General features: G+C 44.9%; 1 protein-coding gene across 1 annotated transcript in view; it reads right to left on the minus strand.

Annotated features, from left to right (window-relative positions):
- The window catches only part of VPS53 (VPS53 subunit of GARP complex), a 126,348-nt gene that overhangs the window by 10,997 nt on the left and 96,158 nt on the right, over positions 1–19,193 (minus strand). The window contains exons 18-19 of the mRNA XM_080923813.1: positions 8,068–8,216; positions 4,371–4,440 (exon numbers count right to left, since the gene is read on the minus strand). Of these exons, the coding sequence (XP_080779939.1) occupies positions 4,371–4,440; positions 8,068–8,216 (219 nt within the window). The remainder of the gene's footprint in view (positions 1–4,370; positions 4,441–8,067; positions 8,217–19,193) is intronic.

The raw sequence follows: 19,193 nt of genomic DNA on the forward strand, positions 1-19,193 counted from the left end.
GGTGCTATGAATTGAACCCAGGATCTTATATACACCATGCATGCACTTTATCACTGAGCCGTAGTCCCATCCCTCGATATGCTGTATAGGGTAACACAAAGCAAACTGGGCATGGATCATTCCATACTTCAGCAGACTGAGGCAGGAGGTTTGTGGATTTATTTGGAGGCACTTATTTGTAACTATGGGTTACAAAGTAGGGCACTGTATCAAAACCAAACCAAATAAATAAAGAACACACGAAAGGAAAAGTACCTCTAGAAACTGGAGGTTTTAGAGCAGTGGAGGTCTAGGAGGCCCTGGAGAGCGCCTGCTTCAGTGTTTTTATGAAGTAGGACAGTGAGCAGGAGCAGACAGGCGAGATGTGGGAACAAGGGGGTCATCAACAGCAGAGCGAGGGCCGGACTGTGTCTTTTCCAACACCACACTGTGCTGTTTTCTCTAGGGTAAGCTTAGACAAATGGATTTTATTTCTGCTGTGTTCAGTCATAGATGACCTCTGTTGTAAGACTAATTAATGACCCTGCAAATCCCACAAGGTCCTCTGGAAATCACAAACCAGCAAGGAGCATTACAATACAGGAACGGTTCAATTCCACATGCCCTTGTAACTGCTTAAGAGGACTCTGGGGCCGGAAGATAAATAACTCACTGTATGTACTAATCAAGGCGAGACTAAGGAGCAGCAAGGGCTCCTTTTTTATTTCTCACCCCTGTATTCAAACCTAACCTCAACTCAGCATCTAGCACTTGCCTTTTGGAAGAGGAGGCACAGCTGCAGCATTGAATTCTACAGCTTTACTTAAAGCTTGGGTCAAGGCCACGCACAGGGCAGAGTGTGTCAGATGTGTTTCTACCCACAAGCATCTCTTTATTAACTTTCTTTCAAAGAGTGATTTTATTATACTATTTATTTGTGTGTGAGAGAGAGAAAGAGATAGAGAGGATGTATGAGTGAGGTGAGGTGGCCTACCCGCTCAAATCCTCTGTAAGATTAACAGCTGCTCTTACCTGCTGGACCATGTCTCTAGCTCCTTTATTAACTTCTTGATTCCTTGGACTCTACCGCTTAAGTGAACAGACCTCTAGCTATATCATGGCTTGGATTTCAGAGTTCAGAAGCCAGAGCTAACCTTACCCAGATAACCTGAATTGCACATGGGAACCACTGAAGGGCCACACTGCCCTGGATTCCTCCTCAGAGTCTCTACAGGTGGGTGTGTGTATAGCCACCTCTTACTACTCATTGTCTTTGCATGGGGTATGAAAAATGAGCCTTAGCTACAGAAGTTGGGCTTCTCACTGACATCTAAAAGCAGATATGAACACTGGCCAAACATCCTGTTCCTTAGATAGCATCCCAGAGTCTGATGTGATTCTGCTCATATTCTGTTCTGTGCTGTTTTGAGACAGGGTCATATTACACACTGGCCTTGAATTTACAACCCTCCTACTTCTGCTTCCTGGATATGCTGCCATGGCAGGTGAGCCCCAACCTTCCTCCAGCTGTCAGTGTTTTATAAAAGAGAAAATTTGAGGAAAACAGTAATGATATAGGACTTATGTGACAACATCAAAACTCCCATGGCTGTTAGGCACTACACCAGTCTCAAGAGGCCTGAGCAAGGCTACGAAAACACAGAACTGTTCCCATGAGTCAGCTTTGGATTCCAGGGGCTTGGTCAAGTCTGCAGACAGAAATGTAACTGAGAACTCTACGGCTGCTCCCAGACACAGATCTTAATCACCCCATATGCTCTCAGACGGCACCCTGTAATGAGGCGAACAGAGAGTGCCTGGTCAAGTCACTAAGGAAACTGGAGCTGGCGTGTAAGGGCACCGCTCTGCCACTTCCGATGGAGAGAATGAGAGCTGTGCTCCGGACATGCCAGGGTCGGGACTTCAGACTGACGGCTGCAGTCAGGCCCAGCTGCTGTCTGAGCCGTACAACCTCCCAGGGAGTTTTCCAAGACAACAGTTTTGACTCAGGCTAGAGCTGGTCAGGCAGACAGCCGAGGGCAAGCTCTGACTAGAAGTCTTCATGCAGGCTGCATGTGGATATGTATTAGGGCAGACGAGCAATGAGACAGAAACAAGGTCATGTCCGGGTCTTCGGGAGTTTACAGTGAGCAGGGCTGGTGTTTAATGCAACTTACTTATGGGCACTGGTTTTAATTTTACTAACTTTGTTTTATTTTATTCTGAGATAAGATCTAGCTGTATAGCCTAGGTTGGCCTCAAATTTACAATCCCCCTATCTACCTCAGCTTCCCCAAGGGCTGGAATTACTGGTGTGTGCTCTGATTTGTTTAACCCTCACAGTACTTCATGAGGTTGGTCCCAAGCACTCCTATTTCAGAAAAAGCATCTACGCACAAACAGACGCAGCGTTTGAAGGCACAGAGTCCACCTTTGATCATGTCACCCCAGAGCTCAGAGCCTGAGTGCTCAGTGTCCCGCACTCACTAACAGAGGGGACAAAATCACACTGCACTTAGATTCAAGAGACCCTGCTGTTCACAGATGTCGCTATCTGCCTTTGACACTTCATGAGTGACTACAAGATACTCCAGTATATGCTTAATTAGCAATCTTCCTTATCCAGGGAAGGGGGGGGAGGGGGGAGGGGCTGTCAACATGGCCAAGGAGCCACAAGGACAGAACAATGAGCTGGGAAAGAGTTGAGCCTCTGTCTCATTGCTTTGTTTGGTACAGGGCAGCAGCTATGAAAGTGAATTACACAGTCTTCTAACGTGTAGCCTAAGTGTTCACAGATAGAGTTGAACATGAGTTGTTCTTGATTTAAATGGGCCTGCATTGGTGTGTGTGTGTGTGTGTGTGTGTGTGTGTGTGTGTGTGTGTGTGTGTGTGTGCAGGCCAAAGTAAACACTGGGTGTCTTCCTCAATTACCTTCCACCTTTGTTCCTGAGATAGGGTCTTCAGACAGACTGACTAGCCAGCAAAGCCAGGAATCCTCTAGTTTCCACTTCCCCATGGCTGGCACATACCACCACTCTTGTTTTTTATGTTTGCATTTATCTATGTTTGTGTATCGGTGTCTGTTTTGCATGCCGTGTGTGTGCAGTGTCTGTGGAGGACAGAGAGGGCATCAGATCCCTGGAACTGGAGGCACAGGTGCTGTGAATCACCCAGAGTGGGTTTTAAACTAGAATCCAGGTTTTCAGCAAAAGTAGGAAGTGATCTTAAATATTGAATTTTTATGTGGGTGATTTTTATAGGACTCAAACTCAGATCCACACCCTGAATGGTGTGGTAATTAGCTGTCAACTTGTCACAAACCAGAGTTACCCGAGTTGAGGGAACCTTATCTGAGGCATTGCCTCCATCAGACTGGCCTGTGAGCATGTCTGGGGGAACTTTCTGGATTAATGATTGGGCCAGAGGGCCCAGACTAAGACCATTGTGGGTTGTGCCATTCCTAGCCTGGTGGTCCTGGGTTCTGAAAGAAAGAGATCAAAGTGAGCAAGCCATGGAGAGCAAGCCAGTAAGCAGCTTCCTCCATGGCCTCTGCTTTAGTTCCTATCTCAGCCCCCCCCCCCAATGATGAACTGTGACTTGTACGGAAATAAACCATTTCTTCTTCAAGTTGCTTCTGGTCAGTGTTTATCACAGAACAATATCCTTAATTCCTATTTTTATTTTTAAAATCACTCAGTGTACTCTCTGAACTCAAAATGCCCAAATTCCAGATAGTGTGAACAGGTAGGAGGCAAACACAGGTGACTTTGTTGTAGTATAGAACTCAGTTCATCAGTGTTCAGGTAACATTAATAAAGTCTTTTTGTTTCTTTAAGACGGTCTTACAATATAGTGTACATTGGCCTAAATTCAAAATCAGTGTCTTAGCCTACTTGCTGGGATTACAGGTGTGTGCCATCCAGCTTCAGCAGAGAATTCAGATGGGGAGAAAGGAGCCCATCAAGGAGTTTCCTGGGGAGGTGAGTTCAGGATCTCCCGGCTTGATTTCTCACGTGGCCTCTGCCCAGCCACATCCAGGGCCTCTGACGTACTGAGGACACTACCTCTTATCCCTCCAGCTGCAGCCCTCAGAGAAACCTGAAGTCTTCACTCCTCATGTTCCCTAAGACAGTTCCCCAACCTTGTTTTGTACACTTGTTCCGTACACTTAATGAGGATGTGCTTATCTAATTGATCTGAGACCTGTCTGGGCTACAATATGAGAACCTATCTCAAAAGACAAAATAAAAAAGCAAAAGGAGCTGCCAGGTGACCATAGCTCCGTACATCAGGGAAACCAGTCTTGGTGTCTTCAGAATATGTACTTGAGAATATGTGTTGGAGCTACAACACAGGCTGAAGGCGAAGGTCCCATACAAAGTTTGTCTTACCTGCTCTGCTCCTACCATGCTGATTGGCTTACACTTGAAGAGGTGGGTGATGAATTTGGGAATGAACGAACTGTGGATAAAAAGTGACAAGTTAGGCATATTCTCTTTATAGTAAGGAGCTGCATTATATTTTAAGGCTCTACTCCCTTACATGAGAAAACCAAAAATCAAGGTGGACATTCACGTCCCCCACACCACCATTCACTGCCTATCTTTTCTTCTAATTTTAGCTCCAGTTTTTGTTTAGGGAAGAATAGCCTTGATATTCAGTGGAAAAGCTCATCCCATCTTAAACTAAAAGGGTAAATTATTTTTGTTTGTGGTGCTGGGGATGGAACCCAGGAACTGGCACATGCCAGGCAAGTAAGTACCACCGAGCCACACTCCAGACCTATAGAGGGCAGCTCTACTGAGCTTCAGCCAGTTCCACGGTGGCTGTTTTAGGTCCCGAGAAAGGGACTCACTCCATGCCAGTCTAACACCTGGAGGGAAGCACCTCCCAGCAAGGCTGGTGTGAGATGCCCACTTGTTGGCTAGGACACTGCCAACACACAACACACCTATGCCTGCTATTCTATCCAGTCTCAAAGACATCAGACTATACCAGGACTTAATGAAACCGCTGAAACCCTAAAGCAATCACATTCTCTGTCTTTAAAAAAATATGTTTTAACTTAGTGTATATGCCTGTGTGTGTGCACGAGTGTGTGCGAGTGTGCCATGGAGGCTGGACGGGGACACTCAGACCCTTGGAGCTGGAGTTCCAGGCTCTTGTGAGCTGTTCCACGTGAGTAATGAGAACTGAACTTGGGGCTCTGAAGGAGCAGCCCGTGCTCCTAACTACTAAGCCAACTTTCCAGCCCAAACCGACCACTCTCAAGTCTGCCCTAACTTTCTCTAGATTTGAGGTTATATGAAAAAATTTAAATCCATTTTGTACCAGGTGTGGTAGCACACACCTTTAATCCCAACACTCAGGAGAGACAGGCAGATCTCTAGGAAGTTCAAGGTCAGCCTGGTCTACATAGTAAGTTCTAGAACATGAAGAACTATATACTACAATTATGTCTCAAAAAAAAAAAAAAATAAATAAATAAATAAACCAAAATAAAATAAAACCAAAAACCAATACAGTAAAAATCCACGTTGCCATTTAAGTCCATTTGAGTCCCAGTAGCTGAAATGCCCTAATAGTGGCAAGAGTGAACTACGTGGGCAGTTAGGGTGTCTTACAGCAAAGCCAAGAAATAATTGCTGAGGCAGCAATTCTCTTACCAAGAAACAACAGTCACAGGATTTTCTAGAAATCTGCTGAGCACTAAGGGACAACCTAGATCTAGGTCTGATAATGCTGTTTAGGATAAGGGAGAGGGAAAACCCAGCAAGTCAGAAAAGGTTTTTGAAAAAGTTTCAAGGCCTGAGTCAAGAAGGTGCTCATGGAGCTGATATAGTTCAAAGCTGTGAAGACAGTCATGTGCATAACAAGGCAAGCCCCAGAGTGAGCTGATCAGGAGGTGCCCTGGTTCCAGACCCACAGAGGAAGCACAAAAAGGGGCAAGGTTTCCACAGTGGCTGGCTGCTACCTGTTTCCCCCTCTTGCATGCTGGGTCCATGGTGTGTACTTCACTTTACTCTCACCACATCTCTTCCTGCACACTGTAATCACTGAGTGCTAAAGAATTCTGGGAGACTCTCATAGAGGCATACTAGATTAGTGGGTGAGAGAAGTCATTTATGAGCCAAACTAGTTTCAACCAGGAGTAACCTTGGTAAGTCATTAGGAAAGGCTGCTACTGGAGCCAATATAGCCTCAGATGGACCAACAATTGTGGAGCAGGAAAGGAGGCAATGGGAAAAGGACCTGAAGTCCAGCGGTCAGATTCAGGTGTGGGTCTAGAGGAAGTGTGAACAAGAGACTGTCTGGACGGGGTTCTTAGAACTTAACCTGAGCCAAATGAATAATGGGAGGCTGAATTTGGTACATGCCTGTACAGCTTGTAATGGAAGCTACCTCACACTAGGGTCTGCTGTGGCTGGCCCATGAACTTGCTCTGACTAGTTCATAGTGGGCAGGCTGGGGAAACATGGAGATAATTCAGGCACAAGTCTTTGGAGAAGAAATTCCAGCAAATTGATATGTTATTGCCAAAGGCCACCAGGATGGAAGTGGTGGCTACTGCTCTGGACTGAGAGATTTTATAAAGATGGGAGGGTACCGAGTTAAAGCTCAATACTTTCTAGGTCCTTGGTTAAACTTTTCCAGATGTGGGTGATGGGCACCCTATTCCCAGGTCACTCAGATGAGTTTAGTACTAAATTAAAAGGCGATGAGAGAATGTGAAGTTGACACTTGGATGGGCTGAGCAATGAACTCCTCATTCATTTTAACCTTAGCTTAATCGGACCCCTGGGTGCCTACAATGGAGATTTTGAATCACAGTAAATTTTTACAGAGACACTTGTAGCAGTGGTTACAGGGGACGTCACATGTGATTTATCAGCAATGCTTTTAGTACACATTAATGAGCATCCAGAGAGAGAAGGGAATGTCAGCTCCTGGTCCATCTGTGGCCTGAAAACATAAATGCTCTCTGGGGAGTCGGCCCAAGCCTTCCTGATGAGGTTGAAATTAAAGTTAACTCTACAGCTACTCTGTCATTGTTGTTCCTTGGGGGTTTATTTATGTCAGATGAAGAAAATCTAATTGAATACAAACCAGGAGAGATGTGGAGCAAAGAGAAACTCAGAATCCTGAGTCACCAGTTGGGACCTGGACGAAAACACTCCAAATACAGTAGCTTGGACAGCACTGACCTTCCTGGAGCAACTTGCCAAACTATGCATCTGATCATTGGTCAGAGGAGACACTGGCCCCCATCACTGCCTGGCCTCTCGGGAATCAGTGCCGGAGCCAGATGCTAACTGGCAAACAACCAAACTACTTCCTTGCTTCAAAATTCAAGGCTGAAATAGCCACACATGAGGACATGACAGGAAGGCAGGCAACTCGGTGCTTGCTCCTGGTCCCAATTTCTAGTACATTCCCTGGACATAAGGATATTCAGACATAGATGATTTCTGGCCACAATAAGTCCTGTGGTAAAAGGGGGAGGAAGTAAAGGCTCAAAAGTACAACTGATAGGGCCCAACCCTTGAGCAGCTTATAGTCCAGTCAGACACAAAACACACACATAAACTTACTGAAAAACAAAAGCCTGGGCAAGGAGTAGTTTCATGGACAAAATTCAGAACAAGATACTCCAAGTCATTTCTGCTGGCTCTGCCATGGCTGATGACTGCTACTAGAAGCATGCACATGACCTGAACTGGTCCATTTGCTTTTACCATTATAGCCCTTTGGGGTACAGAAGAATATTAGTTTTCCTAGAGGTCCCAGAGTGAGCCCCACTAGAAGATGGGACACCTGGATTTGTGAGCCTGCTGGGAGGCTAAGTACAGCAGAAAAGTAACTTTATTGAGTCTGACACCAGAACCATTAACAGGCTCTTCCAACTCAGAGAGATACGGCTAGAGAGTGACCCTGGGGTTAAACACAGGCTCACACCCAATCAGTGCTGCTTGTGAGGGATGTGGTAATGGACAAAGGGGTACATGGGCATCTCTGTGCTGCTGCTTGGTTCTCCTGGGAGACGGAAACAGAAAGCACTTCAAGAAAGCAGAACAACTCAGGACTTACTTTGCAAATTTAATGCAGAACTGTGTAAAGTATTTCCGTGTGGAAGCCAGGTTGTCACGGATGATGGGGACGTTCTGTTTAATATGAAGAATAACAGAGGTGACATAAGGGCTCTGGTCACCAACATGCTCCACGTTCTGCCACGGCATCTGAAAGAGACGGGACAGAGTCAAGCTGAGAGCCTCTGCAGGGGAACAGTGTTACCTGTCAAGGGGAAGGGGAGTTAGGGATGGAAATTAGGTCACTACTCTATCACAGGGATTGCCATCATCTGACACAGAGGCTGCTCTTGAGTAAAAATAAGCATGCCACCTCACCAGTGGCATGGAGTGCAGGCTCCATTCCTCCTCCATAGTTGCCATTAATGCAGTCTCCCCACATAAGCAGACATCATGTAAAGGGTGCTCACCACACACTAACAGAGCAATGAGAATGTCTAAGCCCACAGACCCCTTTTCACAGGGCTCATGTCAGATATCCTGCATATCAGATATTTAACAGTTACAATTACAGTTATAAAGAAGCAACAAAAATAACTTTATGGCTGTGGGATCCCCACAGCATGCGGAACTGTATTAAAATGTCACAGCATTAGGAAGGATGAGAGCCACTGCCATAGAGGAACAGCAGCGCCAGGGACTGAAGAGTAGGAGCAGGAAGGGATGTTTACTTGCAGGCGGCTGGGCAGCTTGGGAGATTTAGCGGACAGACTAAATGTGGTGAACAGAACAAGCTAGAAGAGAATTCACTTACAGACCCCTTTTCAAGGAAACTGGGAGGAGTCTGGGATTTTATTATTGTTATTTATTGGTTTCTTGAGACAGGATCTTGCTTTGTAGTCCAAGCTGGCTTGGAACTTACTATATAGCCCAGGTTAGCCTTAAACTTATAGCAATTTTCCTGTTTCAGCCACCTAAGTGCTAGGATGAGAGGGGTGAGCCACTACATTTAGCTACAAAACAACTTCCCCCAGGCCCTCCCCCCAAAGTACACTGTATTTTCTCATCGGGGCTGATGTGATCTTCGACTGGTTAAGGATAAACATGATGCTGAGTGTGGTGGTATGTACCTTTAATCTGAGCACTTGGGAGGCAGAAGCAGGGGAGTTTCTATGAATTGGAGACCAGCCAGGTCTATATAGCTAGTTCCTATAGAAACTATTTGGGCTATATAGAAAGACCCTGTCTCAAACAAAACAATAACAAACAAAACCCCCAAAACAGACAAAATGGAGCTCAAACTTGTACACTCATGGAAGAATCGGGAAAATGCCCTGGAAGGCAGAAGAATTTACAGTGTAGCGACTGTCTTTTGTAGGTACAGAGGAGGGATGGGGGCTCCCAGCTTGTGTCACCTGACAGGTACTCACCCCTCACCCTGGAGGAGCCCTGCTGAGTTCAAAACTAAACAAGGTTACCTGTTCAAACTCTTAAGCCAAACACAGCCCTTAGGCTCTAATCAGACTGAAGGTCAGCAGCCCTAAGGCCTTGATGTCTCTCTGACAAGAAAACACTTCTCTGGTTCTCTGCAAGAGCAATGGGTTCTCTTAATCTCTGAGCCATCTCTCTACCCCCTGTCCCTACTTTCATTTTACAGAGGCAAGAAAAGCCTCTTGCAAAGCTTCAAAGCAGGTTTTGAAATGGGGTGTGGTGGTGCACGCCTGTGAGCTCCAGCATTTGTAGGCTGAAGGAGGTTTGTAAACTTGAGGCCAGCTGGGACCTCTATTCAACATTCTGTCTCCAATAAAACAAAGAAATAAAACTCACATAAACCAACACAGGGCCCAGACAGAAAATGGAAATTTTGGATCAGCAAGATGCCTCAGCAAGTAAAGGCACTTGCTGCCAATGCTGTTGTCCTGAGTCTGATACCTGGGACCCAAGTGGTGGAAAGAGAAAAACTTCCACACATGTACCATGGCACACTTGCACATACATATATACAAAGTAAATACATTTTTAAAAAAAATCTCTAAAAAAGAGGCAATTTTATTTGAAGAAAATTAAGGTAAAAGGAAATTATATTTATGGATCTGCTCATTGATTGATTGGGACAGAACCACACTGTGGTGTCCAGGCTGATCTCATGACTTCTGAGCTTGAGAGCTCTACCCACTTCAGCCTCCCCGTACCTGAACTACAGGCTTGTGTGGCAGTAAAAGAAAAAAAAATTAACAGGGAAAAAGTAGAAACAATGGAGAAACAGTTAAAGCTCCAACAGTAGCTGCCTGTACAGTGAGCACTCAGGCTATGTGTAATGTTTTCCTCATTATCTGTTACCTTATTTGAGAAGCATTTCTTCTAGCTCATTTTAAAGATCTGATCCTTCAAACAATGATGCCCAGTGAACTCACAGGGTGAGGTCCAAACTGACAGGTGTTAGATCCACCCTTCGCCTTCCTCTCCCTAGCTCTGCAGCAAGGCTTGGAACATGGTGATCTGGGCAAGGGCAAAAAACAGGGAACTGGCAGAGGTTCGTGTCCCACTGCCAATCAAGAAATAAATGGCTAGTGCCTTCCAAGTTGGCAGCACTGGCTAGTTCATGATCTCAATGCAGTTTATAAACAATCACTTAAACATGACAGCTCCTCACTCACAGCAGATGGGCATGGCAGGAAGTGTGACATGCTCTGTCACCGGTTATAAAGCAATTCTGACGCAAGGCAGACTGTGGCTATAATGCTTTATGTTCTTGCTACTTAGCTGTATGGACATCACCGATGTCTGCATGCATTGTATATGTAAAAAGATCCCCCTGCTTTAAGTTTTTGCCAGGTACGGCCAACCTGAAAGAGGCACTAGCTTAACTCATGATTTTAAACTTCAATCAGTTAATGAAGAAAATAATTTAAAGTACTGGCAAACAATGAAAACGGACATCTCTCTCTCTCTCTCTCTCTCTCTCTCTCTCTCTCTCTCTCTCTCTCTGTGTGTGTGTGTGTGTGTGTGTGTGTATGCATGTGCACATGTGTGTAAATGTGTAAGTGAAGGCCAGAGGTCAACCTTGGGTACTTGTTTCTCACAGTCTACTTTGTTTGAGACAGGGTCTCTCAAGTTCCAAGGATCTGCCTGTCTCTACTTCCCTGGTGCCACACAACCCATGGCTTTTTACTTGAGAGCTTGGAATTAGGTGCATGACAGTCACCTCGTCAACTGAATTATCTCCCTAGTCCGGATTTTTCTTTTTTGTGTTGAGAATGGAACCCATGGCCTCTGTGCTCTACATTTGAACTTCAATCCCTGCCTTTGCTTCCTAAGCTCGTATCTTTTGGTGCTTTTAGACAGGGTCTTACTATGTAGCCCTGCCTGGTCGGCTCTTCACTGGATAGCCCAGGCTGGCTTTGAATTTATGGTATCCTTCTGCCTTAGCCTCCCAAGTGCTGGGGTTACTAGTATGCACCATCATACTCAGCCACCAGCCCGTTTCTATTACTTAAAACAAATGTACAAAATACAGGTAGCAGTGCTTGTGTCCAGACACCACTCCAGTTGGCTCATGTTCTTAGCTACCTTAAATGACTACAGGATTAGGTTGTTATTAATTTATTTTTGGAGACAAGTTCTTACTATGTAGCCTTAGTTGGCCTAGAACTTAGAGATCTGCCTGTCTTCTAAGTGTTGGGATTAAAGGCCTGAACTACTATGATACTGGTACTAGTATAGGCACAGCAAAAGGTAAAACTCCGGCACTTCCAGATAAATTCCAGCCTTGAGCATTTAAGAGTTACCCCTTTCCACCTAGAGTTTTTCTTTTGTTTTGGGGGTGGAGTGGACTGGGATTAAATACCATCTGGTACTATATAAATAACAAGAAATAGCTCATAAAAACTTGTACATCCGATGCAGTGTTGACAGAAAGAGCAGGCAGGAAAATGAAGTACACAGCGACCAAAGTACCCAGAACTTGTGTCTAATCAGAGGTGACGTTGTGGAGCCCAGCCTATCTGTGGAATTCTGCTTTTGCTGTCTACTTTCCAAGGCAAGCTAAATCCCCACATTCGCACAGAGAGCTCACTGCAAACCCCACCTTTCCTTGTCTGCAAGAGACTCTGAAAGCAGCCCGACAACCTGAAAACCTGAATCCCCTGGGCTCAAGTTAGAGAGATATAGAGAAATAGAGAACAGTCACAGATGTTTGGGCTCTGGCAGCTGAGGTCTAATGCATGGGGTCTGGGCTTCTGAGCTGAGGGTGCCAAGCCCTGGACTTCACACACACACACACACACACACACACACACACACACACGGGAAGTTGTGTCTGGATCATTCACTTCTATAAGCCTCTGCATTATTAATATGAGTCTTCTGCATGCCTAGCACTGGAGCAAGCCTTGGTTAGGAAACACAAAGGTTAGACTTTTTATGATTACCTACTATGCTCTCAGCACTGTGATCAACACTGTCACATGAACTCACTGTTTATGATGGTATTGCTGTGCTTCATAAGTGGGAAGATGAACTTCAGGAAGGGGTGACCTGTCTAGTGAGACCTAACCTAGCTGACAGGTTTGAGCCCTGTATGCTGGCTTGTCCCACCCCAAAGCCACCATCTTTCCACTTTACCATGTTACGTCTTAAAAGGCTTATCCTCAATGCACCTGAGGGTAGCTGGGGGACTTAGGCTCAGTAAAATCAACTTCTGGGCTATGGGTGTGGACATGCAGGTGGCTGGAGAGGTGAGGGTGTGCAGGAAGAACTGATGCCTCATGGCTACTGTCCTCAGAGAACACTCCCAGGAGAAGACAAGATGATCTAGGATAGAAAGTGAAGCACAAAAGGCTTTAAGGATATGCAACTCAATGCATATATCCCACCAACAGGGAGGGGGTCTCTCTCTCTCTCTCTCTCTCTCTCTCTCTCTCTCTCTCTCTCTCTCTCTCTCTCTCTCTCTCTCTCTCTTTCTCTCTCTCTCTCTCCAGGCAAGGGCTCATATAGCTCAGGCTTTGAGCTCTCTATGGAGCTGAGGATGACCCTGATCCTGCATTCCTGATCTTCCTGCTTCCACCTCCAAGTGTTGGCACAAACCTCCCAAGTGGTGCAACCACAGCACATGTGAGGGATGGCTGTCTAGACCTTTACATGGGTTTTGGTACTATTAGTACTAGAACTCAGGGTCTCATGCCTGCTAGGCAACCACTGGATCACTCAGCTGTTTCCCCAACCCTTCTACAGAACTGAAACAGAGTATGTAGCCCTTGCTGGTTTGGAACACACTATGTAGAGCAAGCTGGCCTGGAACTCACAGAGATCCACCCACTCCTGTCTCCAAAGTGCTGGGATTAAAGGTACATGCCACTACCTATTTGTTTGCTTATTGTGTATGTGTGAGTGTTTGAGTGTGTCATGGCACATGTATAGAGGTTGGAGGACAACTTGCAGGAATGAATTTTCACTTTCTACTATGTAAGTCCAAGTGTGAAACTTCAGTCCTCAGGTTTGGCAGCAATAACCTTTACCTGCTGGGACATCTTGCTATTTGTTTAAAAACATTTCAGCATAAAAAGGAAAAAATCTGATTATTGAAATTTCAGATAATTACTGTCTTCTTTTTAAATATCTGGGGACTGGAGAGTGGCTTGGCGGTTACGAGCATGTGCTGTTCTTCATTCCTGAGGACCTCTGCCAGTTACCAGCACTCAGGATGGGCAGCTCACAACTGCCTGACACCCTAGTTCTAAAGAGATCCAATGCCTCCGGCCTGCACGTGCACCACACTCACATGTGTGCACACACAAACACACACAATCAAAATAAATGAAAGTAAGTGCCAGGTACGGTGGAGCCCTTGGGAAGCAGAGACAGGTAGATTTCTGTGAGTTGGAGGCCAGCCTGGTCTAGATAGAAAGTTCTAGGCCAGGGCTACACAGAGAAACCTTGTTTCAAAGCAAATAAGCAAACAAACAAACAAACAAAATCTGTATTTTCTAATATTAATGGGGGTGACTTGCCTGTATCATAATAAAATAGGAATATATTTCATAAAGATAAAGCTGCATCTTGATTAGATGTGAAAAGTGCTCTTGGAGGGCTCTGAGGCCCACTGACACCATATACATTTTAAACATATGTTTAATTGAATATTCGTTGTACTGACATTTCAAATGTTATCCCCTTCCCCCACCACCATAAACATTTTAATGAGGAGAATGGGAGCAGATTCGAAGCCTGTGCTCCCTGCTTCAAGACTGTCTTTGGGGGATGGTGATATAGTTTCCTAAATCAGTACATGTACACAATCCTGAAACCTAACAAGAATTACATGTTAGACTAGAGAAAAATCTAATTTGTTTCATTCCCCCTGCATTTTTCTAAAATTACTATTAATGGAAAAAGCTAAGTGCTTGGCCTTGGATAGAAATTTAAATTCTTTCAACCCTGTGATCAGTTTTTAAAACATGCATGTATGCATGCACACCCTCATGCATACATAAACCAACCAACCAAAAAAAAAAAAAAAAAAAAAAACAATAAAGAGGGTGTCCTTTTAATGACATATTTATATCTCAATCTTTGTTGTAAGGCCATAATTGGATATACTGATTCCTAAGAATCTGTGGAATTTATATCTAAAAGATAAAATGTGCTTTGGTATAAACCAAACAGATGATAAGCAGGCCAGGCCAGTACCTCCATTTTCAGGAGAGAACACACAGGCAGACTAGAATACTTGGTTTGGCTGCTCACCCTGCCTTATCAGATAGTTATCACTGTGAACAGCTGGGTATGGATCTAAAAGGTGAATATGAATACCTGGGGTGCTCCTAATCAAAGATACATCAGAGCCAGGCACATGCTCACTGCTTATATGTAAGTTATTTCTCCTATCCATCCACCCACCTTCTATTTATTTGTCTATTTTTGAGAGTCTCATTAGATAGGCAGGCTGGCCTGGAACTCAATGCCTGCCTCAGCCTTTGTAGTGCTGGGATTATGGGCATGCATGACTTTCTGTTTTCTGCTAGTCTGGTCACTCTGTAATTTCTCTTCTACCCAGAAGCAGAGCTCCTGCACACACCACCAGAGTGAAAACGTGTTCCTAATTCTGACCATTCTCAACATCCTGCATTGAGGAGAATCAGCTATTTAAGCTTTGGGGTAGAACTCAGGCCTCATTCTCAGCTGGAGGGACCAGGGGTCCTGTGACCTGTCACTTCCACAGAGATGTATAGCCTACTGAGCCACACAGCTCAGTCTGCCCAGTAGCATCTTTATTTCTCCATCATTCTTTGGTCTTCATAGCTTCTTTGCCTTCATGGTCATTTTGGTGCTGCTATAAAGCAAGGCCTGCCCTATGCCATAACATCCAACAAGAGACAAGACATGGACCTCAAGATATTCAAAGATTAAGAGGAAGATAAGGATTGAAAATTAATTTGTAATTGAGTGGTAGTATAGGCACTGGTGTATCTTAAGGGAGGAAAAACAAATGCTCTGGCTAAGATAAGAAATGGTGTCATGGTAAGGTCTCAGATGACTAAAGCAATGTCAAGGTAGAATGAAGATAGAGGACCTACAGCAACTGACTGCAAAGATTGCTACAGTGTGTTCAGAACACAAACAGGGCAGCACTGGCCCGAGGACAGCCTAGCTGAGTCTGAGAAAACCTATGCATGTGTGCTAAGCTGCTTTCTCCTCTCTTCTCCACCACTATCCCATCCCCTTTCTCTCCCTCCCTCCCTCCCTCCCTTTCTTTCTTTCCTTACCCTTTTCTTCTCTTTTTAAAAAAGATGCACTTACTGTATGCGTATGAGTGTGCTACTCGAATGTATGTATATGTACTAAGTGTGTGCCTGGTGCCCAGAGAGAGTTACAGGAGGTTGTGAACACTAGTAGGGTGCTAAAAACTGAACTCAGGTCCTCTACAAGATCAGTAAGTGCTTTTAGCTGCTGGGCCACTATTCCAGCCCCTCTCCTGATTTTGACAAAAGTATTAAGATCATCCAATAAGGGGAAATTGCCCTTTTAGCACTCAGGGTAGGAGAGCTGGATATCTACATTCAAATAGATGCGGTGAATTCTCACCTCACACCATAAACAAAATTAATTCTAAGTGGATTAAAGACTTTCATGTAAGAGCTGAACCTATAAAAATTTCTGAAAAACACCAAGGAGTTGATTCATCCTGGGTAATCTATTCTGGTTACAGCACCGGGAGAACAAGAGTAAGAACAAAGCTCATCAGTTAGACTTCGGCAATACAAGAAGACATCATGTAGGAAATAACAAGTCAATGCACAGCATGGGAGCGAGCACAACACAACTGCTACCGGCTCCACAAGAACCTCCATTGCCCAGGAGACTGAGGCAGCAGCACAGAAAGGTTGAGACCAGCCTAAGCTACATAGCAAGACAGTCTAAAAAGCAACACACACACACACACACACACACAGAAGGAGGAAGAGACGATGATGACTGTTTACAACTCGACAATAGAAAGTCAAGTTTACAACACCCAGATGGTAAGGGTTCAGCCAACATTTCTTTGGAGGACAGGCAGACTGCCAACAAGCATGTCAAGAGATGCCTACTGGCACTTTATCTTAGTCTAGCTTAGAACAGCAGTGAGTCCACAAGGAGACAGACATGTCCTCATACCTGTATAGATGGTCACACTTTTAATACATACACAGTAAGTATTGGTGAAAATGTGGAAAGTTTAGATGCTTCTACTGTGCTGGTGGGAATGTCAAATGGCAGATATGGAAAACCATGAAATAGTGCCTAGAACTGTACATGGAAGTTACCATGAGATCCAGCAGTTCCTCTCCTGGGTGTGCACTGAAGACAACTGAGAACACACACTCACACAGATGTTCACAGCACTGTTCCCACCAGCTGGAAACAACAGAGTATCACTCAGCCATTCAAGGAATGAACTAGAGGCTGGGTGGGTAGTTTAATGGCACAGCACATGCTTAGTATGAGCAAGGTCCTGGATCCAACCCCTAACACGGTTTTAGAAATAGAATGTGCCCAGGTGTAGCAGTGCACATCTTTAATCATAGTACTTGGGAGGCAGAGGCAGGTGGATCTCTTGTGTGTTGGAGAGCCATCTGATTTACATAGTAAGTTCCAGGTCAGCCAGCACTTCACAACAAGACTCTATCTAAAAACAAAGACAAAACCAAATAAAATTCACAAAAACACAGAAAAATCCGGAATGTGCAGTACTGACACATGGCACACTACGAACAAACTCTGGAAATACTGTAAGGTGTAAGAAGTCCAGCAGGATAGGTGATCTATATACACAGAATGTAGACTAATAGCTGTCAGGGAACAGGGAATGCTGGGACAGCTGCTGAAAGGTGTGTGTGTGTGTGTGTGTGTGTGTGTGTGTGTGTTGGGGTGGCCACTGACGAGGTGGGGGCTTCCTTCTAGGGTCATAAGGATACTCTAGAATGAGACAGTCCTAGTGGTCCTGTGGTCCCACATGTTTACTAAATTCTCTTAATTTGAACACTTTAAGGGGTGACATGAACTCTGGGATTTGTTTTGGTTAGTTTGTCAACTTGAATCCGGGTTTCTGCACTGACTCCCCTCAGTGATGGAGTAAGACCTAAGATCTGTAAGCCTTTCCTCCCCATATTGCTTTTGGTCATGGTGCTCTATCATAGCAAAAGAAACTCTAATTGAGACAGGGTTAAAAACACTAAGACAGGGTTCAGCTATTTAACGGGAAGATAGATATTGGAGCTCACTCTTGAAAAGGCTGTGTTTTCTGGGTAGACAGTAGTTCAAGGAGTATTCTAACTAGAAAGGTTGGAGCGAGGGAGGGCTGGACACCACCAGAAAGCAGTGCATACTCAGTTAAGTTGAACCGGCTCCAAGCTGGGGTGGAGGGTGTTTGCACCGGAGCAGTACAAACCTCACAGACAAAGTGTCCAAGGTATTGACAGGAAAATATGGCAACTTATTAATTACGCAGCCTTATATGCTGAGGACATCCCAGAGCTTTGGCCTCCCAGGACAATGATGTGACCAGTCACTAGGTTCCATCTACCTTATCAAGGAGCCTCCTTCTCTGACTTCAGAACCAGCCCTGGGCTCCTGGAAGCCCACTCCCCACTTCCCTCACTATTTATGAAATACATCTATTTATTTTATTGGTTATTTTGAGTTTTCTCCCAGCACAGCATGAACTTGAAGACAGCTTTGCCTGAGTCCAGAGCGCTCTGTAACTTCCTAAGGCAGCAAAAGAGATTGGCAATTTTGACAAACTGACTTTACTAACTTTAAAAACTGCAGCTTCCAGTGCGGTACTGTTTGGGCAGCTTCCTCATCACAAATTCCTTCAAGAGAATTGGACCATGTCCTATCCGCCTCTGGTTTCTCGCATGCTGACTGTTGGATTCTGCTTTTCTCCTATGGTCCCAATTTCCCCTTGCTCATACCACAAATCTGCACATTCTGCTCACATCTCCTGCCTCCACCTACTAGATGGAGCACCTGGTGACAATGCCTATGCTTTTTCCAGGCTTGCAACCCCCACATTATGCTAGACAGAGTCCAAGACGGACTAGTTATCCAGCAGCAAACAATGATGAAATCAGACAGAAATAATCACCATACAAAGGTTTGAAAAAAATCCTAGAAGAAACTCTGAGAAACTGAATGCAGGGCTCATGCTGAGTCAGTTGGTGAGCACTGCCATGTTTACTTTAGTCACATGGATCTCATTTTGCGAGAGCTCCAGAATACTCAGACAAACAGGAATGGCCTTCCAACTGCTATGCTCCCAAACCTATGGTTTTCCTATGATATAAACATAAGACTCTGGAGGCACGGTCGATATTCGCTGGGGTGCATCTGGGGAGAACTGGCTGCCGAGAAAGAGGAATTGGAAGAAGTCTGCCTAATGAACTGACAGTTCTTATAAGCAACACCTGGAGTGTTAAACCCACTCCACATGTTATTTTACAGAAAGAGAGAGAGAAAGATTCCACTCTTCCTCCGGTCAGTGAGAAAATCTTTTGGCAGCTGCGCTCCAGGCTGCAGTGTGGCAGTTCAGGAGACGGCAGCTGGACTAGATCATACTCAGGATGCACAGAAGGTTGGCTAGCAGTGAGGGAATAAAGTAGAGCCTAAGAAATGGATCCTCACAGCTCCACTCCACAGACCAGCCTC

The sequence above is a fragment of the Micromys minutus genome, assembly GCF_963924665.1.
Source record: "Micromys minutus genome assembly, chromosome: 10".
Classification (NCBI taxonomy): Eukaryota; Metazoa; Chordata; class Mammalia; order Rodentia; family Muridae; genus Micromys; species Micromys minutus.